This window comes from Poecilia formosa, unplaced genomic scaffold (assembly GCF_000485575.1).
Source record: "Poecilia formosa unplaced genomic scaffold, Poecilia_formosa-5.1.2 Scaffold1, whole genome shotgun sequence".
Taxonomy (NCBI): Eukaryota; Metazoa; Chordata; class Actinopteri; order Cyprinodontiformes; family Poeciliidae; genus Poecilia; species Poecilia formosa.
Genome location: NW_006799940.1, coordinates 1,245,944 through 1,273,780, shown reverse-complemented (window position 1 = coordinate 1,273,780; position 27,837 = coordinate 1,245,944). Strand labels below are relative to the sequence as shown.

At 35.6% G+C, this 27,837-nt stretch overlaps 2 protein-coding genes and 1 long non-coding RNA gene across 4 annotated transcripts in view; 2 read left to right on the top strand and 1 right to left on the bottom strand.

The window, feature by feature from the left end:
• Window positions 1–2,621, top strand: LOC107833625 (uncharacterized). Its single transcript, XR_001659386.1, has 3 exons — window positions 1–49; window positions 585–650; window positions 2,564–2,621. It is a non-coding gene; the product is annotated as an uncharacterized LOC107833625 (long non-coding RNA).
• Window positions 2,622–3,073: 452 nt separating this feature from the next.
• Window positions 3,074–13,983, top strand: LOC103135134 (adhesion G-protein coupled receptor G2-like). The gene is made up of 14 exons (XM_016667750.1): window positions 3,074–3,100; window positions 3,210–3,344; window positions 3,580–3,669; window positions 4,114–4,270; window positions 5,298–5,460; window positions 6,659–6,793; window positions 6,874–6,984; window positions 7,090–7,129; window positions 7,724–7,824; window positions 7,984–8,105; window positions 10,338–10,606; window positions 11,420–11,513; window positions 11,596–11,879; window positions 13,568–13,983. Exons 2-14 carry the CDS (start codon window positions 3,314–3,316, stop codon window positions 13,732–13,734), a joined length of 1,764 nt encoding a protein of 587 aa, XP_016523236.1. The 5' UTR covers window positions 3,074–3,100; window positions 3,210–3,313; the 3' UTR covers window positions 13,735–13,983.
• Window positions 13,984–15,621: 1,638 nt separating this feature from the next.
• The window catches only part of LOC103155892 (uncharacterized), a 17,810-nt gene continuing 5,594 nt past the window's right edge, over window positions 15,622–27,837 (bottom strand). Inside the window, exons 13-33 of one of the 2 annotated variants that reach the window (XM_016667707.1) lie at window positions 26,795–26,844; window positions 25,428–25,956; window positions 25,174–25,220; window positions 24,187–25,076; window positions 22,380–23,937; window positions 21,336–21,444; window positions 21,181–21,239; window positions 21,005–21,103; window positions 20,800–20,915; window positions 20,607–20,697; window positions 19,928–20,044; window positions 19,760–19,847; window positions 19,477–19,539; window positions 19,353–19,392; window positions 19,137–19,241; window positions 18,953–19,062; window positions 18,187–18,252; window positions 17,966–18,075; window positions 16,742–16,863; window positions 16,325–16,450; window positions 15,622–15,844 (exon numbers count right to left, since the gene is read on the bottom strand). In XM_016667707.1, coding sequence (XP_016523193.1) covers window positions 15,748–15,844; window positions 16,325–16,450; window positions 16,742–16,863; window positions 17,966–18,075; window positions 18,187–18,252; window positions 18,953–19,062; window positions 19,137–19,241; window positions 19,353–19,392; window positions 19,477–19,539; window positions 19,760–19,847; window positions 19,928–20,044; window positions 20,607–20,697; window positions 20,800–20,915; window positions 21,005–21,103; window positions 21,181–21,239; window positions 21,336–21,444; window positions 22,380–23,937; window positions 24,187–25,076; window positions 25,174–25,220; window positions 25,428–25,956; window positions 26,795–26,844 — 4,592 coding nt within the window. In that variant the 3' untranslated portion in view covers window positions 15,622–15,747. Of the gene's footprint in view, window positions 15,845–16,324; window positions 16,451–16,741; window positions 16,864–17,965; window positions 18,076–18,186; window positions 18,253–18,952; window positions 19,063–19,136; window positions 19,242–19,352; window positions 19,393–19,476; window positions 19,540–19,759; window positions 19,848–19,927; window positions 20,045–20,606; window positions 20,698–20,799; window positions 20,916–21,004; window positions 21,104–21,180; window positions 21,240–21,335; window positions 21,445–22,379; window positions 25,077–25,173; window positions 25,221–25,427; window positions 25,957–26,794; window positions 26,845–27,837 lie in introns of both variants that reach the window. The other variant, XM_007577811.2, reaches the window with a different exon arrangement.

Sequence of the window (27,837 nt, the reverse complement as noted above, 5' to 3'; positions counted from 1 at the left end):
GAGAACATAGAGACTTGTAGATATTCTCCTCCAGACTCCTGCATCACTGGTGAGTTTCTATTTCATAAGTTCAACTTTTGTCAACATGTAAATAGTTCTGTTAATTTCACTTGGTTTATGGTGAGTAGCTGAACTATCATGACTATTTATTAAAAGGTAAACATTAAAACCTTTCAATCTTCAGCTTTAATTTAGATCTGAAAATAATCATTTTACAGGTTTTGTGCTGCAGCAGTCAACCTGTTGGTGACCATTAGATGCATCTCTCTCTCTCCAGAAGCTTGGACTCCTGTCAAATTACTCATTATGTTTGAACCTTATCCAACTGTATTCTAAGAATATTTTGACATTAAAAGGGAAAACCTTTCTCTGAGCAAAGTCAACATTTTGGGTTACTGGAAAGAAAAAACATTTGGATTAACCTGCAGGATCATTTTTCTCACAACAATTTCTGGCAACAAATGGAATCCCTAGTTGACCTTTGTTGGTTAAAAGAGCAAATTATTATTATTACCCTGTTTTTACTATGTCTTTACAGCATTCATTACATTTTTGGTTATGTCCTTTTTCATTTTGATTCAAAGCCCTGAATGGTCTTATTGCAAATCAGACTTGTGCCACTCTCACTTCAGGCCTCTGCACTAAACTTGGTGAGTAGCAACCAGAAATATGAAGCGTCTCTCACTGTGAAGCTGCTTCTGTAGTTTAAGTTCATTCTGAGTACAGTACAGACCAAAAGTTTGGACCCACCTTTTCATTCAAAGAGTTTTCTTCATTTTCATGACTATGAAAATTGTAGATTCACATCAAAACTATGAATTAACACATGTGGAAATATATACTTAACAAAAATGTGTGAAACAACTGAAAATAGGCCTTATATTCTAGGTTCTTCAAAGTAGCAACCTTTTGCTTTGATTCGCACACTCTTGGCATTCTCTTGATGAGCTTCAAGAGGTCGTTGCCTGAAATGGTCTTCCAAGTCTTGAAGGAGTTCCCAGAGATGCTTAGCGCTTGTTGGCCCTTTTGCCTTCACTCTGCGGTCCAGCTCACCCCAAACCATCTCGATTGGGTTCAGGTCCGGTGACTGTGGAGGCCAGGTCATCTGGTGCAGCACCCCATCACTCTCCCTCTTGGTCAAATAGCCCTTCCACAGCCTGGAGGTGTGTTTGGGGTCATTGTCCTGTTGAAAAATAAATGATGGTCCAACTAAACGGAAACCAGATGGAATAGCATGCCGCTGCAAGATGCTGTGGTAGCCATGCTGGTTCAGTATGCCTTCAATTTTGAGTAAATTCCCAACAGTGTCACCAGCAAAGCCCCCCCACACCATCACACCTCCTCCTCCATGCTTCATGGTGGGAACCAGGCATGTAGAGTTCATCCGTTCACCTTTTCTGCGTCGCACAAAGACGCGGTGGTTGGAACCAAAGATCACAAATTTGGACTCATCAGACCAAAGCACAGATTTCCACTGGTCTAATGTCCATTCCTTGTGTTCTTTAGCCCAAACAAGTCTCTTCTGCTTGTTGCCTGTCCTTATCAGTGGTTTCCTAGTAGCTATTCTACCATGAAGGCCTGATTCACACAGTCTCCTCTTAACAGTTGTTGCAGAGATGTGTCTGCTGCTAGAACTCTGTGTGGCATTGACCTGGCCTCTGATCTGAGCTGCTGATAACCTGCGATTTCTGAGGCTGGTGACTCAGATTAACTTATCCTCCGCAGCAGAGGTGACTCCTGGTCTTCCTTTCCTGGGGCGGTTCTCATGTGAGCCAGTTTTTTTGTAGCGCTTGATGGTTTTTGCGACTGCACTTGGGGACACTTTCAAAGTTTTCCCAATTTTTCGGACTGACTGACCTTCATTTCTTAAAGTAATGATGGCCACTCGTTTTTCTTTACTTAGCTGCTTTTGTCTTGCCATAATACCAATTCTAACACTCTATTCAGTAGGACTATCAGCTGTGTGTCCACATGACTTCTGCACAACACAACTGATGGTCCCAACCACATTTATAAGGCAAGAAATCCCACTTATTAACCTGACAGGGCACACCTGTGAAGTGAAAACCATTTCAGGTGACGACCTGTTGAAACTCATCAAGAGAATGCAGAGTGTGTGCAAAGCAGTAATCACAGCAAAAGGTGGCTACTTTGAAGAAACTAGAATATAAGGCATGATAGAATACACTTTTTTGTTTAGTATATATTTCCACATGTGTTAATTCATAGTTTTGATGCCTTCAGTGTGAATCTACAATGTCAATAGTCATGAAAATAAAGGAAACTCATTGAATGAGTAGGTGTGTCCAAACTTTTGGTCTGTACTGTAGATTATTGTTGTGTTGGTAGGAAGGTGCAAGAGGATGAGTTTTTTCTGAGAAAATGTTACATTTTAGCTCTCTGCAATAAAACAATGTATGGATGAGCTGCAGACTAAGATATTTCTGACATCACGTTCTGCATCTGTTCAGTTTCAGACCAAATCATTATTATTTATGTTTGCTCTTTATTGCATTTATTTAACTGAGTTATTCTTCCTTTTGAATTTGGTGATAACAACCAGCTGATACTATCAAAAAGACTTGTAATTCTTCAATTTCAAACATCTGCAGTAACATTGGTGAGTATCTGTTGATATTCAACTTTTGTGAATATGTAAATACTTCTGTTAATTTTAGTACGTTTATGGAGAGCAGCTCAACTGTCATGGCTGTTTATAAAAAATAAATATTTTCCCCCTTCAGTCTTAAACTTTAAATTAAATGTAAAAGTAATAATTACTGCATTGGTGATTCACAGGATGATTGGCAGATTGTTCCTTTATTCTTATTTTATTTCCACTAAAGTTTATATATTAATATTTTATGTCTAACCAAAGTCAAATGTCTTGTTTGTGCACCAATAAAACTGATTCTATCTGTGACTCTTGCAAATGAACAAATCACCCAAATCCTGTGACCTGCAGAGACTAAATGATAAATTTTTCTCTGAGCCAAGTTAAGTTTTACAACAATAAAAGTAACTTCTTAAAACTTATTTTTTTAATCCACAGGAAGTGATAATTGCATAATATTTTTGCAGAAAGACTCCAGTAAACAAAGTGAGTAACTTTTGAACTTTAATGTTCACAATATACAATTGCTTTTTTTTTTTTTTATAAAACCTTCAATAGCATTTCTTAACACTGTATGTCTATTTTTAATCCACAGAAACATTTTGGAAAAACTGGCCACAAGCAGAACGAAAAGATAATAATCTCCTGCTTTACATCCCAAAAGAATCTGTGAAAACTGATAATGTGACACTATACATTATGGGTGGAAACTGCTCTAAGACACTACAAGGTAATTTCAAACAAATACCCTGTTTGAGCATGTTTCTATGAAAAGGTAAATCAATGAATTGGGAGTAAAAAATATAATAAAATACACTGAAGCCAAATTTTTTTTTCTTCTATTGGAGAACATAGATTACTTTTTCACTCATTAATTCAGATGTCTGATTTCAAAGAAGTCATTAATATGAATTTCCAATTCCTTTCATTTTATTGGGTTAATGTTGGGTTTCTGATTATTGCAGCTGCATCATGTATCCAGAAAGGACCTGTGTACACAAAGAGTCTCTGTGGAAGTAATGCAGGATATAATAAAGCCTACTGTGAAACTATGAGTGAGTTCTTCTAATTAAATTAAGACACTGTAAACGTTTCATTTACATTTATATTTAGTTGCAGAAGTTAAGTTAATCCTGTTGTAAACACTTTTAAAATGTACCGTTATGTAACATTTTAACTTAGTGTTGATACGACTCATAAGCTCATTAACACATTGAACAAGCTTCACAATTGATTTATTATTTTGTTATAATAAAAATGCATTATTTTTATTTTTTCATTAAAATAAAAATAATAGTTATTATTATTACAAAATAATATATATTAATTATAATAATAATATTAGAATTAAACTTAAAAAATAATAATTTTAAAAGCTAAATAATAAAAATAAAATACAGTAATGAAAAAAAGTATTAAAGAAATAAATGTAAAAAGTTTCTTTCTTTCTTGAAAGTTTGGTATTAAATGTGTTTTCCATTATCTGCTTTCATCACCAGCGTATGAGGACAAGTACACAATAAACGCAACTAAAGACATCAGCTGTGTGAACTGCGACAACCCGATCAAACAGCCTGATGAGAAGATTGAAGTGAAGATTCCTTTGGAAAAGCCTTTGGAAAACGAGGACGGAGGAGTTGATGCATCTGCAGCTGTGTAAGAAACTTTACTTTATTCAATTTAAATTTACATTTTCACACGGCTAGACATTCCTCAGTAGCTAATACTCACTCTAAACTTAAATTTAGAGTGAGTTTATACACACACACACACACACACACACACACACACACAGTATATATATATATATATATATATACTGCTCACTTCCTTGCAGAACGTTGTGTTATTATTCCTGAAGAATACACATTTCTTTGGAAGACTATTGTGCTGAAGTTTAAGTTTACAAAGCACATTCAGGGCTACCACAAAATGTTTGATCAAAATAAAACAAAATCTTAATATTCAGAATATTGTCTTTAGATTTATTTAGATTTTTTTTCTCATAATCTTGCACCAAAACAGTGCTTGTAAAAAGAAAAAGACTACAATACGAGAGATTATTAGTGCCATTCTAATAAAAAATTAATAAAATTACAAGATTAAGTCATAAAATAAAGTGATAATATTATAAGAATAAAGTAGTATTACAAGAATAAACTTGTATGAGAACAGTCAAAATAATATAATAATAAAGGCACAATATTTTAAGACTTAAATTTTATTATGACTTTATTCTCATAATTTCATTTTTTTACTTTTCTCATTGTGGCTCTAATTTTATACTATAACACTTATTTCTGTGTTAATTTACTTTCAAGAAAGTCCATTAGAGGTTTCCAAACCTACTTCTTTTCCTTCAGTTATATAGATCAATCTTTACAAGCTAACAGAAGTTATCTCACCAATTTACATTTTTATAGAAAATATATATTTTTTCTGCTGTACAGAAGTTCCACTAACCTGCAGCAATCTAGTCTTTCAATATTATTATTATAATTTACATGGCACAAACTCTTTTTCTGTAGTGACTCACGGTTTAAGACAAAATGTCTGTCGGCTGTATTTTTTATCATCGTGCTGTCAAAGCTTTACAAAACAAGAAATCAGATGGTTTCTGTTCAAGTCTGTAAGTGTAAAAAGTACAATACACATTAACATAAACATGCTTCACTCTTCACAGCGAACTGATGAGTAAAATGCAGAGTTTAATATCCCTAATGAACGGGACGTCAGCTGAACTGTCAGTGGGGAAAGGAATCGAGGGCATAATCGTGAAAAAAACAGACCCTGAACAGTTGGATCAAGTTTCCTTTGCCTACAGAGACCCACAAGAAAGCCTAAAAGTAAGTGGATTACTTTCATTTTATTCTCACACAGGTTAATCTAAATCTTCTGCAAAAACTCTGTACAGTTTGTTTGCTTTAGTTTTTTAGATTTATCTTTAATAATGCAATACAGACTCAAACTTGAGCGGTTTCAATTTTTTTTTTTACATAGTTTCTGTTTAAATTATAGACATATTTTCCTTGTTTATGGTTATGTAGATTATTAATAGGGATGCTCCGATCAGGTTTTTGCTGCCAATACCGATCACCCAAGAGACCCTAAATTATACATGAGTCAAATAAGTCTCACCCAAACTGCCTATATCAAATAAGGTCTAGTAAAAGAGGGAAACATTCATTCAAAGTCAAATGCTGGTTGCATCAAAATAAACAATATTGAGTTACTGAATCAAAACTTCCTGATTCCGATTGGCTGTTTCTGAGAAATTCTGCAGAACCCAGGAGGAGGCAGAGGAGACCTATTATTACTTATTTCTTTTTTCATGAATTATCTCTCATGTTTGGACATAGCTTAAGTTTTAATATGTGAAATCTTTGTTGTTGTTTACGTTACATGCTGTGGCTTTAAGCTGACGTTCCGGGTGGAGCAGTAATGGCGCTCCGTATGTGAAATATCACTACCAGTAGCGAATGAAGGCGGTTCAACAGCGAGAGCAGAACCAGCATCTTACATCGCCAGCTCTTAGACTTTACTTATTTTTCAGGTTATTTGTTTAGCTTTCTGACCCTCATGCTAATCCAGGTGAGTGTTGGTAGCTGTGCGCTGCTTTACCTGCTATCTGGCCGCTCCGTCCGGATGCCATTTTTTTCCTGCGTTGAGCCTCGATGTAGCCAAACTCCGTCAAGTGCTTGTTTTTAAATGTCATATCAGATTTGTTGTGTTGATGCATTTTGACGGGCTTCACCCCCGAGGTAAATTTTCCGCCCCAACACGCAAACTTCCCCGTTCACTCTCAGCGTTATGGTTCCAGACAGGATTTGTTGCTTTGCGCTTGCGCAGTGAGAAGGAAAGAGGAGAATAGGCAGCGAAGTGAGATAAATGTGATCGGCAACAAGAGACCGTGATCGGCGATTATCGATCAGACACTTTTTCACAGAAATCGGCCGATTATGATCGGTGGCCGATCGATCGGCACACCTCTAAAAGAACTTAGAATAAACAAAATATTATAGACATTAAAACTTTTTCTTACAGATCATAGAAGACAGTGGAACTCTGGAGACATTTTCCAGATCTGTCACCGTGTCTCAAGAAGCTTTTCAAAAAGCAGTCAGCTCAAACATCACCGTACCGTTTGCAGTTGTTCTGCGGATCTTAAATATCAGTCAGGTAAAGGTTTGAAAAGCATTTTCTTTAATAATATACCCATTTTTTAAAGGAAGTTGCTATGTTTCTTGTATTTTTTTCAGGATGAGAATAACAGCACTTTACTTGGAAACGAAGTTCTCGCGATTGACATGGGAGCCGAAATCAAGAACCTCACTGACACAATAGACATCAATTTCAAGCAGCTAGCTTTCGTGAGTTCATTAAAAAATCAGATATTTAAATTTTAAAATGGCTGCCTGAGTTAAAAACAAAACAAAAAAAGCACTTGGTTAATGTTGATCTGTTTTTATTTGCAGAATAAACAGATTCCATCTTGTCACTCATGGAATGGCAACGGTAACTTTAATTTTTTTAAATTCTGAATACGACCAATCAATAGCTAGTTGGTTTGAGCATTTTCATATTTTATTTACCAACACAGGATGCCAAGAGGAAAATAGAAATTAAAAAAATATACTTTTAAGGCAAACTCTTTACTTTAAAACAGCTTTTTAGTCAGTCCATCATTTAATTAAAACATAAGAAATGGTGCGTAAATACGAGTATTTACTTTAAAAGAGATCTGAATTAGTAGACAAATTGTTTCATTTGTTTTTAAAACTTGGGATTTGTTTTCCAGTAAATAAAAAATTTGCAGTCAACATCTGGTGGCAAGTTCAACCAAAGCAGAAAACATTTTCAGTTTCACCTCTTTAACTGAAGTTTTAATATTTAGCAAAACCAACAACAACAAAAAAAAAAAATCTACTTGCTGACAATATTTGGCCTCTGACTGCCTGAAATCCGAGTTAAAACTGCAGCCTGATTATGATAAAATGTTTCAATCTGACTTCCTGGTTTTATAAAACATATTTCTTTTCAGATGGTAAATGGAAGCTGCAGAAAGCGTTTAATTCATCGTCACTGTTCTGATTTGTTCCTGTCTTACAGGAAGTAAACCAAACTGGACTGATGAAGGATGTGAAACGATTGTGAATGGAAGCCACATCAAATGCCGATGTTCACATCTGACGTTCTTTGCTATCCTGATGGTCAGTTATTAATCATTCATAAAAACATGGATTCCAGCCAAATATCACCACCACCCTCAAATACAGTCTCCTGTTGACTACATATTCCCGTTACCAGTTTTAAATCATGTAATAAAATGATTTTTAAAAGTGTTTTTTTAATGTTTTTGCTTCTTACAGACTCCCATAAATGAAACCATCTCCAGCTCTGACCTGAACATCCTCACCATCATCACGCAGGCTGGGTGCGGATTGTCCATTTTCTTTCTCGGCATAATCCTCTTCATGTACTGCCTGATAAGGTAGGAATCAGATATAAATACTCATTTTCAATATGGTCAAACATAATTAAAAAAGGTCTTAGTACCTTATCTCGAAAATGTCAAACTTTTCTGTATTCTTGGTGGTTGAACCTTTAGATTTTGTGAAGGACTTTAAAGTTTTTTGTTCTTAATTGATTCAAAGATCAAACCTGAATGGATAAGAAAATAAACAAATAAATAAATATCTTCTCTTGGCAGAAATTGACTGGAAATGCAACCAAAATTCAAAGAAAAGCATTAAGATTTTTTTTTAAATTGTGAAACCCGTCCACTTAAAATTATTATAACTTATATCGACTTAGAAGCAACGTAATTGGAAGTGTAGAAGAGCTTTTCCACATTTCTAAGCTGAAATAGGTGTCACATACTGTGATAAAACATAAAAATACAGATAATAATGCAATAAAAAAAGTTCACAGGTTGGAAATTCAACTTATTTCAGTGAAATAATGAGATTACAAGGAAAAGAAAGTGAGTGTAAAAGCTGTAAGGATTACAAATGCAGTAGCAGTAAATAAAAACAGCAGTTATAGTAAAAACTCTTGAATCAATGGAGTTGCTGTTTCATTATGGTTGATGTTTGGAATTTTATGTAAATAAGTTGGCCATTTGGTCCAATGAAACTCTGTGGTGAGTTCTGGTCTGAACTATTTACAGCAGGTAGATGTAAATGTTGAATACTGGCTTCGTTGTTGGGGTCCAGCTGAAAACTCCCTCAAACAAATGTAGCACAGCATGCAAATGCATCACCCACCTTTTTATCAGTATATGTAGAACAGTGTTGCTCAAACATTTTCAGGCTAAGAATCACTTAATTCATTTATTAAACACTCACTGACTACCTAACTCGAAACTGCCTCGCAATAATACATCTTAATATGTACAACTTGAAATGAAAACATCATTGTCTTTGTTCGTCCTAATGTGAAAGGTAGCGCTGTTTTGTAAATGTGAGGCCAGGGTAAAACCATGAACTACTACTACTATGCAGGACATTTTGAGTTATTTACAGATTCTGGAAGTATGGATTCTAAGCTTTTCAAAGAGAAAACACATGCAAATCAAACAAGTTCTTTACTACAAGTGTTGTGTGCACTGATAACATTTTAGTACTATTTGTAATTTAGAAACATAATAAAAGAAAAATAGACTTGAGTTGCGTTGGCAAAAACATACACATTCTTTCAGCAATTAATTTTATTATAGGTGTTAAGATCCAATTAGCATGGGCATCTTCTCGCAACATAGCGCGTAGCATGCTATGTATCGTAATAATGTTCGAAAATAAAATTTCTGAAACTCACCTTGAGAAACTTTTAACCGGTATATTCAGCTTTTCCTTTTAGTGACCAGGTCTTAAGCCATTTATCCATTATTATTTTTAAAACAATCCTTCGGTAAGCTAGCTGTAGCATCGCACTTTGGCTCACGTGACGGCAAATAAACGGTTGTTTACATGCAGTACCTCGCAAACCACTGGGGGGCGCCCGCGGACCACAGTTTGAAAAAGATTGACCTATCGAAACCGAATCACAACATCGACAAGCTGACGGTTATTTTGAAGTACCTCAGCAAATTTCTGCTCTACTGAAACAATACCAATACTATGGGGGAATTTCCCGCATATAATTCAAAACATTGCATACGGTTCATACAAACGCTACTTATGAAGCTAGTAATAGCTATCACTTTTGCAATTTGCAGATTTGTAATTTGTACACTTCCACATATTTTTGTTGCAAAGTCCGACAACACAAATTTGCTGTATAACGTGAAATGTGTGCTTGGGTAATGTTTTTCATTGTTGTAAAAATGTTTCTGGGCAATAATTCTTATATGTTTTTATTTCTGCTGAAATGGAGCCATACCTGCAAGGAAAATGCATTTGAAGTTCAATATAGCTTGTTAAAATACATTCACCAGTCAATCTGCAAATGCATTTCCTTTTTAAATTAGACATAATTTTAAAGGCTTTTCTGTAGTCTAAACTTAAAATGACACTTTTAAACTTATTTCCCTATAGTATCAATAAATAATATTTTTTATCAAGAAAATCAGCTTGAATTAAAGTCTTTATTTAGATTGGGTTAGAATTTGAAAATATAGTTGCAAGGTACCAAACAGCACCACATCCAGATGGTACCAACATCTAACTACTTAAATACTTAAAAGGTAAACTAAATAATTATGTTAATTATTGTGTCCTCACAGGAAGACGAAGGCCAGTACTTCCACACAGATCCTCATCCACCTGGTTTGTGCCTTGTTCCTGCTGAATTTTACCTTCGTCATCAATCACTTTGTGGCGAAGCTGAACAGCGATGTGGGTTGTGAGATAATGGCAGCGGTGATGCATTACTCCATGTTGGCCACTTTCAGCTGGTTTGCTGCACAAAGCTTCCACCTCTGTCTGCAGCTGTACCGAGGAGGGAATATCGCAATAAAGCGCTACCTGCTCAAAGTTTCTGTCACCACCTGGAGTGAGTTCATCCTTCGATAATAAAGCCTGACCTTCCAGGACTTACCTGAAATCTACAGGAATCATTATGTGCTTTACTTTTCTAGGACTTTTATGGATTTCATGAAACTTTGATTAAATTTACCAGGTACTTTCCTTCATTTGCCATTAAACTTACCAGCTACCGTTATGGTAGTTTGAGCAAACTTCAAACTTTTTATCACATGGGCCAAAATGGTTATGTCGAAAGAGGTCAAGGTTCACCAAATTAGAGTTATTATTTTTAAATTACCTTGTTTACTGTTACTTATTATCTTTGAAAACCTTTGTTGTATTGAGTTTTTATTAGTTTAATGCAGCTTTTTTGGTGGATTTTGAGTAAAATTTGATGGACTTTTGTGGTTCTACTTACTATGAAATCAAAAAGAAAGCAAAAAACATTATTAAAAGATAAATACTTTGTGTTGTACCTAACATTTTCCATCTGAATCAATTTGGGAGGCCAAATTCTTCAACTGTGGTTAGGGAATGTCAAATCAGTCCAAATTGGAGGTTATTTTACAAGAACTTTGCTATAACCTAACAAGTACCTGGTAAGTTTAAGGTAAATATTTGTAAAGTTTCATAAAAGTCACATTGAAGTACTTGGTAAGTTTCAGAAAAGTTGCTGGAAAGTACTCGGTAAATTTATGAAAGATCCATCAAAGTTTCTGGAAACCAATCGCATCATTATATAGCACTTTGTCATAACTTGAGATTATTTGTAAAACAGATAAATACACAATTTATGAGATGAATTTTGCTACTTAATTTTTATATGTGACTGCTTTTCCAGTTCTACCAAGCATAGTGGTGATTATCATCGGCAGCCTGAAGAAATATGGGAAACAGACCATCTACACTGATAATCCTGCGAACGACGTGGCAATGTGAGACTAACACATCATTGAATGACATGCAGTCTTATTTACATTGTTATTATGTCAAACTGATTAATCTTACTGTTCACAGGTGCTGGATTAACGACAATAACATCCATTACATCGTCAACGTTGGCTACTATGCGGTGGTCTTCCTCTTCACCTTCACCACAGTCGTCATCATGTTATCCTGGCTCTTTTGTATGAAGAGAAGCAAAGCAGCGAACCAACAGGAAACAGGAAGTGGCAGGAAAATAGTGATCATTCTGGGTCTGTGCTGTCAGCTGGGCGTCACGTGGGGCTTCGCCTTCTTCGCCTACGGTTCCTTTCGGATGATAGCCACCTACATTTTCACAATCCTCAACTCATTTCAAGGTATTCAGCTGAAACATGTCGCTAATTTCTACATGGGGCATGAAATTCAACATTTTTAGCTCATAAAAATGGTAGTCGGCCACTTTTATAAGATAGAAATGTAAAATGTGTCTTTTTATCTGTAAATGGAGAATTTTAACCATTTTATTTTCACTGGTAAAACAAATTCACTTGACACTTGAAAAATATAGAGCTTAAAGAAACTTTAAGATTTAAAATAGGAAAATTAACATGTACATAAAACGGGTGAGTGTGTGGTAAATAGTACATGGAAGAATAAATAAATAAATTAGATAAAGTGTTACAAATGTTAGAGCTTAAAGTTGTTTTATACCTTAAAAATGTGCAGGAGAAAGACATATTTTCATATATATATATGAAAAAAGTATAAGGTATAACTGGCATTTCATATCAGTCAATATCAATAATTATTCATTAGTTTTTAAATATTTGACATATTATCAAACTGGTGGTGTGACTTTTCCTGTTTTATTCACAGTTTCCACTCAATGTTTTTATTTTAAGCAGGTATGAGGCACAGTGACAAAAACTTAAACTGCTGCAGTTGCAGTTACTCAACAGGTTGTTGCTAGGCAACCACAAGTTACTCAACAGGTTGTTGCTAGGCAACCACAAGTTACTTAACAAGTTGTTGCTAGGTAACCAAAGAGTGAGTGAGTTCCCACCAATCTTGGTCTTTTCTCTGACTTAATCCCCCAGAATGCTGCGTGATATCGGACTGGATTTCATTGAGACGTATTATCTATTAATATTGATCATATGTCTGTCACTATATAAAGTGTTATTGATTTATTGTCCAGCCCTAGTACATTAAAGAAAATGTTGAACATTAACTACATAATACAAATAAGTGTGAACGTTTTTTTTTTTTTTATAATTTCATGTTGGTGAACTTGGAGCCTTTTCAGACCTTTAAAAATGTGGTGGAGAAAGAAATATTTTAAGCTAAAAGGATTTAATATGTTCTACTATAGTTTTTAATGGCATTTATGGACTTGATAACGTTTTACGACACTGTCAAGACATAAAGGGGAAGTTGTATTCGCTAAATATAAACACTACAGTGGTATCTACAGAAGACGTAATGAATATTTGATTGGAAACCCATGTTTGGTTTCAATGTTTCCATTTAGAATATAAAGCAGAAAATGGATTTAGCAACCAAAGATTAAAAACTACTCAGATTTTTAGAGTATTGATAAAATAAAAAGTGGTGTAACATCAACAAAATGATCAGTTTGTTGGGTCTGAACAAACTGACTTTTTCACCTGCTGAATAAATGCATAAAAATGTATACATTTCAACAACCTATGAATTTAGTAAAGCTGATAAAGTTATGGAATAAGCAATGATTAAATCAAAACTAAGAAGGTTTGCTTGTGTTGTCCATGGGAAGCTAGAGCTCAAGGAAAAAGAAATTGGAAAAAATGTTGCTGTTTACATGCATAGCTTTATGCAATTTAATGCTTCTTTATATATTTTTGATTTCTCCCTTCAGTTGGACAAATTTCATAACACTTAAATGCAATCATTTTTCTTCTACTGTTTTAAATTTGCCCTGCAGAGATAGCTTACTTGTCTTAAAAAGGTGGTTATAAATAAAAGGTATCATGATCATCTTAATATTTTTACTTAGTGAGAATCGTCCTGTCTTTGTGTCTGCCAGGGTTCTTCCTGTTCATCTACTACTACAAGACAACCCGAGTCGGACCAGGCAGCGCCAAGGCCAAGGGAAACTCTGGAAGCTCCAACACCAGCATCAGTACTCTTAAAACTGGACTGGAGTGTGTTGTGAACCCGTATGTGAATTTTGACAAACAAAAAGACACGTGATCTGTGGTGGGACAGAGAAATCAAAACTGCAACCAGTAGAAAAAGTGTACAGAGTATCCATGTAAAATACTGTAATTCTGTCTCCTGATACTGATTTTATACACTAGGATTAAAAACATTTTGATAAGATAGACATTTCTAAAGATTTCAGGTTAATCATCCTGTTCATTGTCTTGGGAAAACGGAGTATCTTCAGTCAGAGGCTTTCTCAGATTCGCTGTAATACAGACTGCTACAAGAGATCTTTCCTGCCAACAGCCATAATCACCATATACAATAACTCTTTGAAAAATCTGAGCTACAACAATATTTAATTTCCCTTTGGGATCAATAAAGTATTTTTGAAATTTAATTAAATAAAACCAGGAACCTCTGGCTCTGTATTGTATTTTATTTTAAATGGGATATTATTTTTATGCTTTTGCAATAAGAATGCCTTTTCTGAATTTCTGAATTTTCTGAAAATGCAATGAAACATCAGATACCTTAATAGGGAAAGTTGCAGCTAAGATTCATGGTATTTTTTTTAGTAAAATTTTGTTTTTATCCTGAGCAATGTAGTGTAGATTATTGCTAAGATATGTATTAGGATAAGTGTATGTTTCAATCTTTCTGTGACTCTATGCATATTCAAGTGGAAATAATAAAAGAAAAACTTCCATAACTTCTTTCCTCTCATGTTTGTTGTGCAAATCCTCCAACTTTTTCCTGTAAAAATTAATCATGAAATCAATCAAAGTTATAAATATAAAGTTATATACCATTTCTTTGCTTCTTTATCCGGTTCCGTCAGGTTTTGCTCCAGTTCAACGGTAAAAACAAATGTCCAAACGTGCAGGAGCTCTGGCTCGGGTTGCTAGGTGACGGCAGAGCGCCTCGGGGGTTGCTAGGTAACGGGCAGAGTGCCGCTGGGACTGCTGTTTTTTTGTCCTTTCTTTTTAAAACGCTACGGCTGTTTTTAGAAGCAGTAGAAAACCAATTGGAAGTATATAAACATGCAAAATATGAATTTTGAATAACAGTCAAAATATGAATCAGCAAAGGAAATTAGCCAGGAAATCCCTTGCGTGTGACTCTTAGTGGATCTTCCATTGTTGAAGTGGATATTTCATTGTTGAGAGGAAATAACATGTAAATAATATGTTAACAATGTGTAGTTATTTTTATCCTGCCTCCATCAGGAGGGTCCTTATAGCTCAAAATGCAGTAAAACTAAGAGCTGGTTTCAGACACTAGGAAAAGTCAAAAGATTTGCTAGAAAAAAGGTTACCATTACTGATGAAAATTTTAAAGTTTTAAAACTGAGAAAATATCTTAAAGTTGAAAATTTTTGAAACTTATAAATTTCCAAGTTTATTCTGACTCAAAATCTCAAAATCTGAGTTTTTCAAGCAAACTTTAGACTTCTCAAACTTAGAAATTTCACGTTTTTCTTAGAAAATTTCTGACAATCTCAAATTATGAGTTTCTTTTTAGCAAATTTTAAACATAAATTACCTTGTTTGTTTCCCAGAACAGTTTTTTTAATTAATCTCAAAATTTCTGAGTTTTTTTGGCAGAGGTGTAACATGTACATATTCAACATCTAACTAAACTAGAAGACTGTTTTCAGACTACAGGAGAAAGTGGAAACAAAGTATAATCTCTAAGGAAAATCAAATAAAGCTCAATTTTTATTAGGATAATTTTTAAGTTTTGTTTTAAATTTTCATAATACTTGACAGTTTTTAGATGCTGCCATTAAAATACATGTCATGTTTTCACTGCTTGTGCTGAAAAGGCCAAATTTTTACATTATTTTTAAACACAATGCACCAAGCTTTGTTCACAAAGAAACTTAAACACAGACAGTTAAGACTTATTTGATCATGTGAAAAAAAAAAGTAAGTGAAACATATTTATATTTGCTTTATTTATAAAATGTAGCCAAAAGTATCATGTCGTTAATTTCTATATTTACAATGTTTGATTACAATAACCTGGGACCTAAATGCGATCTGAGACATTTTGATGTTACGAAAGAAGAGTTTCATGAATTTTCTTGATGATCCTGGTAAACAGGTCCCTTCCTGGACTGAGCGAAGCCACAACTTCCTCAATCTGTTGGATCCTACAAATAAACCACAATTATTAAAAATTAATTGGTTCTGACAGAGTTTGAAATGTTACAGTGAGATCAAGGGTTGTTATCATTTGTATTTTAAGTTTTTTCCTACTTCAATAAACCTGAATCAATGTTGTGGAGAAGATTCAGGAGTTTTAAAGCAAGAAATAATCTTGAAAAAATGCTCTGATTTAGATTTTTAATATAAATGCACTTTAACTGAAATGTTTGAATTACCAAATCTTTACAATTAATTGATGAGACAATAACCATTTTTATCAGTTCTGATCAAGAAGTTTTCTAAATAATAAAGTCTATGAGACTGTTTTTCCAGCCAAGGAATGGACAATTGTGATGAAAAAGGAAAATGAACTAAAGCCACAGGTTGAAAATCTTTTCTCAATGTCATTTCTATCCATAAATTATTTCATCATTTTACTAGTTTACTGAATTTGACCTGTTGATTTCCATCTCTGCTTCACTTACGTTGTGTTTCCGATCAGGTTTTTAAAGCTTTGCACATGGAAGACGCAGATCTGGTCAGTCAACCTGACACCGAAGACGACCTCAAACTTGGAAAGCTTTCTCAGACTGCTGAAGACAACGTGGATTCTAGAAGAAGAAAGGCGCAAAGAAAGTACTGTTTATGATGATGTTTCCAGAACGTATAGGAACCGGGTCAAAATTTAGAGGCATTATGTAACGCAACTTTGCTTTTAAAATGATGCAAAACACTCATCCATCAAGACAGAAAATATGGCATAAAGTAAAACTGAGAATGTCCGTTTTCTTCATATAGCCAAATTCTACAGTCCGACAAAAAAAAATCTATATATGTAGGTGTTTGCAGTAAACTGGGGGTTTAAATGGTTGATGCTGATTGGTAATGGAGGTGAGACTTACTGGGTGTGGGAGCAGCTGATGTGGAGGATATCAAAGCGAAGATTTCCCCACATCTTCAGGAGCCGCAGCTCCTCGCCAACCAGGCGGCAGCGGCTCACCACCAAGCTGACGTCTTGGAGAAGCTGCAGAAAAACGGACAAAATACGTCAACTTGCAACTTCAGGTCGCCTTCATCCGAACTGAACGTCACTGATTCTCAACAAATCTCACTATTCTGCGTCCTGATATGCGCAAGTGGGAAGAAAAACAACAACCATGACGGATTATGTGAGGATTAAGTTGTTAATATGCTGCTCCGGCCGGACAACAACTTCAAATATGTAGGCTAAGCTCCACCGTTAGCCTCCTTGTTTACTTCCGCAAACATTGAGCACTTCTTCTTTTTATGGTGGTTGGCAGAACCCTGAGAACGCTGACGCTATTGCGCCCTCTACTGCGCAAGCAGTAGAAGGCCGTTTCAGGTCGTTTGCTCGTTCAGACTGCAGAACGCATACAGGTCGCATTTACTGGCAGTGTGAACGGCCCCGGCAAAAAAATCGGAATTGCCAAAAAAATCAGAATTGAGTCACTTCAGGCTGCAGTGTGAACGCACCCTCAATCTCCGTGCTTAGCTAATCATACACCGCAGTGTTAGCTTAGCTAACAGCAGCGATAGCTAATATACCACAGTTCACCTATTGCTAATCGCATCAAGCCTGAAAACATAGTACTGTAACGGACTGAATGTTCTGTTCTTTGTGCGGAAAACGTTTGAGTGTTTCTTGTTTTCGGTGCTGAATCCTGAAAAGTGGTGTTGTTGACAGTTGCTGTGGCAACGAGTCTGCGTATAGCGTAGCCGACTTAGTAAACAGAGCGAGAGAAAAAAGTGGTTTTGAGTTGTTTTTCTGCGTTAATTTCCTTTCCTGTGGTGCACTGCACTAAACTAATAATACCTACATCTCCAGGTTTCAGTTTGTTCCACCGCGGCAGCGCGACAATAATGGACTGGACCAAGTCCATGCAAAAGAATCGTCTTTTTTTTTTCTTTCAGCGTTGTGCGCATGCGTCAAATTTCCCGATATACACACCATCATGCAAGGGGGTTTATGTGCTATTATTTTAATCAGTCTAATCATCTATGACCTAAAGCGGATTTTTCCTACTTTTATCTGTTTTTAAAGTTTAAGCAGGAATTATAACAGCTGAATGTAACTCTTAAAAGCAAACGTGCGTTTTCACACCAACCTTTGGGACGTGCCCACTGCTGGGATATTTCTCCACCCAGTCAGACTCTCCCTCGATGAACTGCGAGACTAGTTTATGAACTAGACGAGCGTGACACTGCGACTTCTCATCTGTCAGGGGGAAAAAAATAAAGCTTTAAACAAAATTAGAAACAAACACAATCATGGTCAGATTGAATTAATGCAGGGACAGATTAGAGATAAACAAGATTATTTTCTCACCACTGAGATTAAACTTGAAGCTGATGTTTGTCATTTTCCTCTCAGATTTGCTGTCAGCATCGTTTCCTTAAAAAAAAAAAAAGATATTAGATAAAGCTTCCTAATAAAATGTTTTTAGTAAGAATAAATAAAAATAATGTAAAGAAAAGAAGAGGAAGAAAGTATGAATGATCAGACGGATGGACAAATGGATAAAATTAATTTTAATTCATGTTAAAAATAGAAGCTATTCAGCATTTGTTTGCTTTTACTTTAATCTGACAGTAAATAAGACAAAACATCAAAAGAAGATTTATGTTAAATTTAGCTAAATAAAGATTTTTTTAAAGAAAGAATGACAAATGTCTTGTTATCAAGAGTTCTATATATATATACATTGAAGTTAGACAATGTTGTATCATAATGTGTATTTGGTTTAGTGTTTAGCTGAAAAAAGAAGAAATTTTGACATAATTAATTTTTCATTAAAAGAAGAATTAGAATTAAAAATTCGAACCCTCAACTATTTTCAACGCAACAGTTTTGGCCCCCAATTTGTTACAAATTTGTGACATTTTGCATATTACAGCCCTACAAAATTTTCAAGCTTCGTTTTCTTTTCTCACACCCATCCAGAGTGTACATTTAATAAAACAAACAACAAATTTTTCTCAACTGGTCATGGTAACCCCATTTCAAATTAGTAATAATTTAACTAAATATTTACGCATCAGACTATGAAATAACAAAAAAAAAAAAAAAAAAAAAAAAAAAAAAAAAATCTCACCTTTGGTCTTTTCATACACCAACCGCAGGAACAAGGTCTTATGGAGGAATGTGAAAACTGAACAGTTGTCCTTCTTGTCGTCTTTCTCTTCAAGCCTCCATTCATTCAGCCTGATAAAATAAATCAAATTAATCTTCAATATTCTCTGACACAAAAGCATGAACCCCCCTGAAAACAAACGGACATGTTCAGCGCGTCGATGTAGTTTTCCAGCTTCCTCTCTTCAGCTTTCAGCTTCGTTAGTTCACAGGAATTCTTCTTTTTCTCCAAATCCAGTTCAGATGTTTGTCTAAAACAAACCAAAAGTATTTGTTAGACTCAATAAACAACATTAAAACTGAATATGAGAAAATTTCTAAGAAGCTAACATGGTAAGAGGACTAAAATAATCTTAACTCACCTTTCATGGTCAGCCAAAGTCTCAGTGACCTTTGACATTTCTATAAGAAAACACAATTTCATTATTTAGGTTCAAATAAGTTAGAAAAAAACAAGTAAAGTAGATGAGATTTATGACAAATTACCTTCCTGTAGTGATTTTAAACTAGGTTTGTTTTCTGAGCCTTTTTCCACAACTGCATCCAGTTCTGTAGGAAAAGGAAAACACATCAACCTGTCCTTTCTAATGCTGTTTTCTCCCTGATAGTCTATCTAATTTCAATGTATGAAACACTAAATATTTCATTTTTACTAAAATAAAGCTAAATCTGTGTGTGAAAAACTAAATACACTCTCATTATTTAAGTAGAGTTCACAATATGTTGTTTGGAGCGTAATAATTGCAGGTTGTTATTTTCCGATGTGTACCTGCTTCCAATTCGCTGATGCAGCCGTCCAGAGTTTGAATCATCTCATCTGCCTGACTGATTGTTCCCCTCAGTTTCTGCTGCTCCTCCTGAAAAAAACAAACAAGAAATAAAATAAAAACAGCTTCTGAACACGCAACCTTAACGATATTGTTGCAAAGAGCCTCACCAGATTAACTCGAACAAGGTTTGCGTAGAGCTCCGCCTTCATTTCGTGACTCTGAACTTTGCTGTTTTTTCTGAAGAAGTTGTTTCTCTCCTTTAGCTTAGCGCCGAAAGATTTGAGCTGGTGACGAAAGCAAAAGAAAAAAGTCACACATGGAACAAGGTTTTAGGCTGCTCTTGGCAGTTAGTGGTTACCGTAGCAACCGGTAAGCGTTAGCTCCTCCCCTGTTCTGCTCTTGGCAGTTAGTGGTTACCGTAGCAACCGGTAAGTGTTAGCTCCTCCCCCTCTTTCTGTTGCCATTCTGTAACTGCTGAGTATTAGGATCAGCTCTGTGTCTTTTGCATATATTTTAGACAAATTCAATCATATGCAGTGTTTTTCATGAGTAATTTTGCAAATTTTTGTGTTTTAACTGTTAACATTATTAACAGTTAAAATTTTACAGCTTAACTGCTTATTGAGAGCTATTGTTTTGTAGTTTGTTTAGGATTATTTATTATATTTTATTTAATGTTTAGGGGCAGAAGCTGCTGGACTGACGTTAACCAATAACTTGATTTCCTCTGTTGTTCAAATAAATACAGTGAACCTGTAATGAAGTCAACCTTCTTGCACGCACACGATTAAATTGTGGAAGTTCACCATCGGACCCATGAAACAAATAAGATTCATTCTTTAGTACCTCTTTCTCTGTGAATTGATTCACTTCCTCCCACAAAGATCTATTTACAGTCTTAAGAGGTTTTCCTAAATCTTGCATTCGATACTTCAGCCTGGAAAAGGGACAAATACAAAAACATTGAACCTTGAGCAAAGTGGTATGTTTAACTTTGTCTAAATTAAAAAATAATAATAATAATAATAAAAATACAAACCCTTCCACTTTTTCTGTGAGGGACTTGACATCTGCCTCATAAACCGTTTGTTTAGGACGGCTTATATGTTTATCTTTTAATAAATCCAATGCCGTTGCATCCGAGTTTTCCAGAAGCTGCAAGAACAAAATAAATAATAACAATCAAAGCAAAATTTAGCTTGGATTACGTAAATGTGAATATACAAAAAAAAAAAGAACCGTACTCTGCCAGGAAGGACGCTCTGCCGAGGATTATGGATGACAAAATCTATGCTGAAGAGATTGAAGAACTCCAAGACTGTAATTGTGCCATCTTCGAGTTTCTGAAACCGAGACAATAACGGATGTATACACGATTTCAAATCACGTTTTCAATTTGAATTTGTCTTAAAGGACATACTTTTTGTCCATCGCTGCTGTAGTCTTCAAGCTGGGATTCAAACAGGCTGTGTTTGAAAGCTAGAAAAACATTAAAAAGTGAGAATTACAAAAAAAAAAAAAATCAACAGATGAGTAAGAATATCAATGCCCTCATTTTAAACTGTGGCATCTTACTTGACTCTGATGCAATTTCACATCTGCTAATTATGTTGCTGGGGGAGCCGATGGTCTGCGTACGAGCAGCGGCCATGTTGCTTTCATCGTCAACATCAGACTGAGACGCCTGCGGAGAAATTAAACAAGAAACGATGAGCAAGAAGTGATTTTTATACCAACAAGATGTAGAAGAAGAAAAACAGACTAAGACTTTTTTTTATTGTAACCTGTAATACCATTGTTTTTTTGTAGGGAAAATGCTTGTTTTGGAGGTGATTTCTAGGGTAAAATATCTGATTTCTACGAAGGATGCATTGTTAAACAGTCTATGGACTATATAAAACATGTTCATTCCATTTTGTGTACAAAATTGTTCTCACATCTGCTCAGTTCTGCCTATTTGACCTCCTAAGATCTCTTGTCACTTTAAATCCAAAATAAAAAAAACTGCTGCTGGCCACGCCCCCTCAACATTTACACTCGCACTTGAAAGTGGCTGCAAAAAGGCACTTTGAAAAGCAGAAGTAGAGTCTCGTTTACAACTAACAAAAATCCAGTAAGGTTTCTCTGTTTTAAAACAACAAAACACTTCTCTTTTCCAGCAGCCATTGTACAGCATACAGTGGTAAAACCAGCTGACCAAATGTGCTGGAGATTTGCTTGGGTTGCTAGGTAACAGTGCTGGGATTCGGTGGGGTGGCTGGGAAACGGCCCAGTGGCCCTTGAATGTTAGTCAATATTTGGGAGGTTTTTTGAAACAACTTATTTTCTAGACACCAAAAGTCATTTAATTACAGCTAAAAAAAGCACCAGGTTGTTTTTTTAAGCAGATGAGACACAAATGTGAATTTAGCATAATCAGTTCCCTTTAAGAACTTTGAGTCTTTTGTGGAGCCTCACAGTATTTAAGATTTTAACTGAAAATATTCTGAGGCATTTTGCTTTCATTGCCACTTTGACTTCATTAATGTTGCTCAGTATAATATACATATAAAACTTAAAAGATTTAAATAGCAATTTCAGGAACCTAAAAACAAAAATATTCATTTATTTCTGACATACCGGTTCAGCAAACTCTGTGCACATCTTCTTCCTCTTCTCATCCTCCTCTGTCTCGTCTTCATTTTCCAGCAGAGACCTCTTTTGTCTCTGGCTGCTGGACATGAAGTCGTCCATATAAGCAAAAACTTCCTCCAAAGGCTGAAACGTGGAGAACTGATCGGACGAGTTGTCCTTCTTAGAGAATTTCTCAGGAGTCATTGTGTCAATCGTTTCAGAAAAATCTTCGCAGTCAACCAGTTCTTCATCGTGAATATCAGTGAATTTGTCAAATTGGCTCAGCTGATTGGGTACGCTGACAGTGAATGTCTTTGTAGGTTCTTTAATAGCAGATTTATTCAAGTCATCCGCTGTGTTTCTTTTAGGGAGTTTTGGTTTAAAGCCTCCCACTGACAGCCTTGACATCAGCTGTTTCGTCTTTAAGCTGAAAGGAGTTGAACTGGTTGCAACAGAAAGTGGTTCTGCTTCTGCATCATTGGTATTTGTTTCCAGACTGGGATCCGGATGAAGCAATGAAACTGTGCAGGTTTCCACGGCAGGAGGATCAGGAGCCGCATTTATCAACTGGCTCAAGCGTTTCACTTTAGACTGGAGATCGGCTAAACTCTTTCGTCTGGACATCCGCGAAGACGGAACAACGGCATTTTGATCTGCGTTACTGGGTGAGCTTTCCATCTTCTGTGATACAGCCTGTGTTTCTGCTCCAGGTCGAGGTTCATCAGACACCGATTCCTTGAAACTTTTTGAATGAGGGTTTTGTTTGGAAGAAACACCTTGAGGTGGATCATCTGTAGATGACGCCAACGGATCAGTTTGATTCACGCTTGCACAGATTTCCTCAGTGTCGGTTTTGGTTTTATTTATCGGCTTGTCCACATTTGAGCCCAAGCTTGAGGATTCATTTTCAGGACCAGTGTCGAGTTCCTGTGTTTTACGGAGGGAATGACTTGAGTCTGGACATGATGGTGTGTTTCTGTTAGCCTCAACCTGGGCACAGCTCGTCTGAAACAGATCGGATTGTGTTGATGGAGATGGATTTGAATCCAGACCACAGTTTCCACTGTCCATTTTGTCCATTTCCTTTATAGTGAGGGTATCATTCATGTTCTCAGAGTTTTGATCTGACATAACAGGGTGAAATAGGGGATTATTAACAATATTTACTCTAGGGCAGTGAGTCATATTCAAAGTTGCATTATTTGTTGTGAATTTTGTGGTTTTCTCTCCAGATTTCGGCAACAATTCGGCGTTGTGAAGTGACGCTAGTTTATAATTCTTCGAAATGCTTTTTGTGTCACTTCCTGTCTCATCCACAAAGGTGTTGCTTATCCTCTCTTTGTCGGTGGGAGAAGACTCCGTAATCTGGTCGAAATCTGTCACGATGCTTACAGTGTGGCTTCGGGTAATATCCATAGTAACATCATTTGCTGCCAGCCAAGCTAGATTCTCTTCTTTAGCAGACAGCGGGTTAGCAATTTGGTCTGACAACACATTTGAATTCACAAGAACCTTCCCCGTCAGACTTTTTGTCGATTCCATGTCTACGTCGTTTACCCCAAACCTTACGGTTCTCTCACCATCAGCGGGTAAAGCGTCCACGTTTTGGTGTGGAAGCAGGTCTAAATCTTGTACGATGTTCACAGTGTGACTTCTGGTCACATCCATGGCTGCCTCATTTGCACTGAACCGCACCGTTTTCTCTCCATTTGAAGGCATGGTCAAATTTGGAAAAGACCACAGAGTCAAATCCCTCCTAATATTTACTGTGTGGCTTTTGGTCACGTCCATTTCTGCGTCGTTTACCCCAAACCTTACGGTTCTCTCACCATCAGCGGGTAAAGCGTCCACGTTTTGGTGTGGAAGCAGGTCTACATCGTGTACGATGTTCACAGTGTGACTTTTCGTTATATCCATGGCTGCATCATTTGCATTGAACCGCACCGTCTTGTCTCCACCAGCAGGCAGCAAGTTCTCGTTTTGGTTTAAGGCCATTTTTGCATCGGTGAAAATCTTGACAGTGTGACTTCTCGTCACATCCATTGCTGCTTCATTTGAAATGAAATGCTCGGTTTTCTCTCCATTTGAAGGAACGGCCACATTTGGGAAATCCCTCATAATATTTACAGTGTGGCTTTTGGTCACATCCATTTCGGCATCCTTTGCACTGAACCTCAACGTTTTCTCTCCATTTGAAGGAATGGCCACATTTGGGAAAGACTGCAAAGGCAAATCCCTCATGATATTCACCGTGTAGCATTTGGTCACATCCATTTCTGCATCACTTGCACCAAACCTCTGTGTTCTCTCACCTTCAGCAGGTAAGAAATCCTCTTTTTTATGTACAAGCACATTTAAATCATGAGCAATGTCCACTGTGTGACTTCTCGTTATATCCATTGCTGCGTCATTTGCATTGAACCTCACCGTTTTCTCGCCATTTGCAGGTAAGGCCACATTTGTCAAAGACTGCAGAGGTAAATCGCTCAGAATATTTACTGTGTGGCTTTTGGTCACATCCATTTCTGCATCATTTGCACCGAATCTTACGGTTTTCTCTCCATCTGCAGCCAAATCCTGGTTTGGAAATGGTAAATCACTGCTAATGTCCATTGTGTTGCATCGAGTCACATCCATGCAGACATCAGCTGCGTCAAATCTCACGGTTTTCTCTCTGCCGTCATCTTTAGACTCAAACTCAACCTGAGGAAACAGAATTTTCCATTAAATTTTAATGGAAAATTACTGCATTAAAAAAAGTTGACACTCAAATATAATTTACTTAAAACTTTAATCTCACCTGGTTTCTTTGCATTATTGTCTTGAGAGAGGTCTTTGTTGAAGTTTCTGCACGTAAACATAAAAAAATATTTAAACAGAAATCCAGTTTACATTAAACTGGATTACACCACTAATTGTCAACACTTTTAATGTTGACAATTAGTGGTTTACCTTGTTATTTCATATGCCTGGAGATGTTTTAGAACTTGCTAGTTCTAAACACGTTTTGGTCAAATAATAATAATAAATATAAAACTGTCTGCATTACGTCACCTGTATAATCTGATGCGCCGAATCCTTCTTTATGCTGTTGATGTAAGTTCCTCTCTGTCTTCCCATGAACACTTTGGCGGTGCGTAGCTTCAGTGGGTACAACAGCCTGAAGGGACTCGTGTTTATGTAGCATTTCTTCGCTCACTTCAGCTTCCAAAATGCGTCCTGTCTGAGCTTCAGTCATGTCCATGTTGTCTTCCAGATAAACTGTAAATCCATCAGTCATCATTGTTGAATCAGCGGTGCAATTGTTTGGTGTTGATAAACTGAGTAAGGATGTAAATTTGTCTGATGCTAAATCTGTGGCTATATTCGTGGTGAGGCACTGAGTCATATCCATTGTGACGTCGTCTGCATAGAATCTGATGGATTTCTCCTCGCATGAGGGCGCCATGTTGTCGTTTTGGAGCGGATTCGGTTTGATGTTAGTGGAGATGTGTACGGTGCGACTCTGTGTCACGTCCAAACAGTCATCAGCAGACAACGGCAACGTTTTTTCTCTGTAGTCATCTGGAGCTGCAATTTTATCCTGTAGAGAGGCAAAGTCAGCAATATGGATATTTTATATTAACAGTTGTAGCTCATAAACATCGAAGTATTTAACAATTTGCATACCAGCAGTACAACTACAGCTTTCTAATCACACAATATCTATTGAAAAATATCTGCACTGCAAAAACACAAGAACTTACCAAATATATTTGGTCTAGTTTCTAGTGAAAATATCTCAGTGAACTTGAAATAATTAAAAACTAACTGAAAAGTAACTTTTTTAGTAAGATATAGCAGCTTGTTTTAAGTAAATAATTCCTTAATATTGATGGAAAAGTACTTGTTCTATTGGAAGACAAATTAACTTGTAACAAGACTTATAAAATAAGATTTATTAAATAAAATAAAATAAGATTTATTAAATAAAATACATCTATTAAATATCCCAAGTATTAAAACTATCTTAAGTTACTGTGAAGATAGTTTTGCCTTTTTTCAAGTGTATTAAGATATTTGCACTAGAAACTAGACTTGGTAAGATCTTGTGTTTGTGGAGTGTTCATTCAGTTACTCATGAATATTTGTTTATAAATATTCAAATTATAAATGCCTGAGAACATAAAGTAGTGCCTCTAAAATCACTACTGACGTAAAACACAATAAATCTTAATTTTGCTAAAAAAAAAAAAAAAATAAAAAAAAACCCAGAAATATTCAGGCAGCATAAAAGTCTGGTTACGGAGAAAATACAAGATGTCAAAACACCTGTTTTTCTCAAAAAGTGAATTTCTGTTTTAAGTTACAGCTTTTATGCTGACAGATACAAATTACAATTCTGGGATTTAGACAAATAAAATAAAAAGCAGCTTATTTACCATCAACTGATGCCTTTGTGGCTCCATGTTCAGCTTTGAGGTTTTTAAACCTGGAGAAGTAAAATAAATCACATCAACTGTATCTGTTTTATCACTGAATGTACAATGGGAGACAACCGTCGTCTTCTTCTACAAGTACAATTAAATAAACAGCAAAACCACTTATAACAGCAGAGGACGGAAATAGACGCACTAAAATGATCAAAAAACCCATTAAAGTTTAATCTCTACCAGATGTGTCAGTTATGAGTATCGAGATATTTTAATCTTTAAACTTTCTGGTTTCCAAAATGATAAAATTTCATTTAAGTTTCAGATTTTATTTAAATAATCTGGAACAAACTTCCAGAAAACCACAAAACAGCTAAAACTCTGAGTTAAATCAAGACTAAAAACCCGTTTAGTTGCTTTTGAACCAAAATAAATGAAACATTGACCAACTTATTTGATATGTATGATTTCGTTGACGGTACTCATCAAAGTATATTGTTTATTAAAAACTGTTTTTCAACTGTTTTAAAACAAACTAGTTTATATTTTTAAGGACATATAAAGTGTATAGATAATGGTATAACTAGGCCTGTCACAATAACTAATGTTTCTGGACGATTAATCGTCCCAGAAGTTATTGCGATAAACAATAATATTGTTGTTTTGAGACAATTTGTCAGTAATATAATGATAATAATGGCATAATAATGCAAGAAAACATTCACAAAGATCAATAAACTTTAAATTCTATTGAACATTTAAACACTGGAACTGGAAAACATTTAAATATCCAAAACAAATCAACAAAACAACAGAAACAACTAATAAAATGAATTATTAAGTCTCTGGAAACAAGATTATCCTCCAAAAAATCGTTTAGTTGAGACCAAAACTCCAAGCTGGAGACTTTTATCGTCCAGTTGTTGGTAGAAAGAGAGAAACAGTAAATCATAAAATTGGAGATTATTGAGTTTGTTTTAATTTATCATGCGATAATTGATTTATTGATTATTGTGACAGGCCCAACTACAACCACAACAATTTAAGTTATA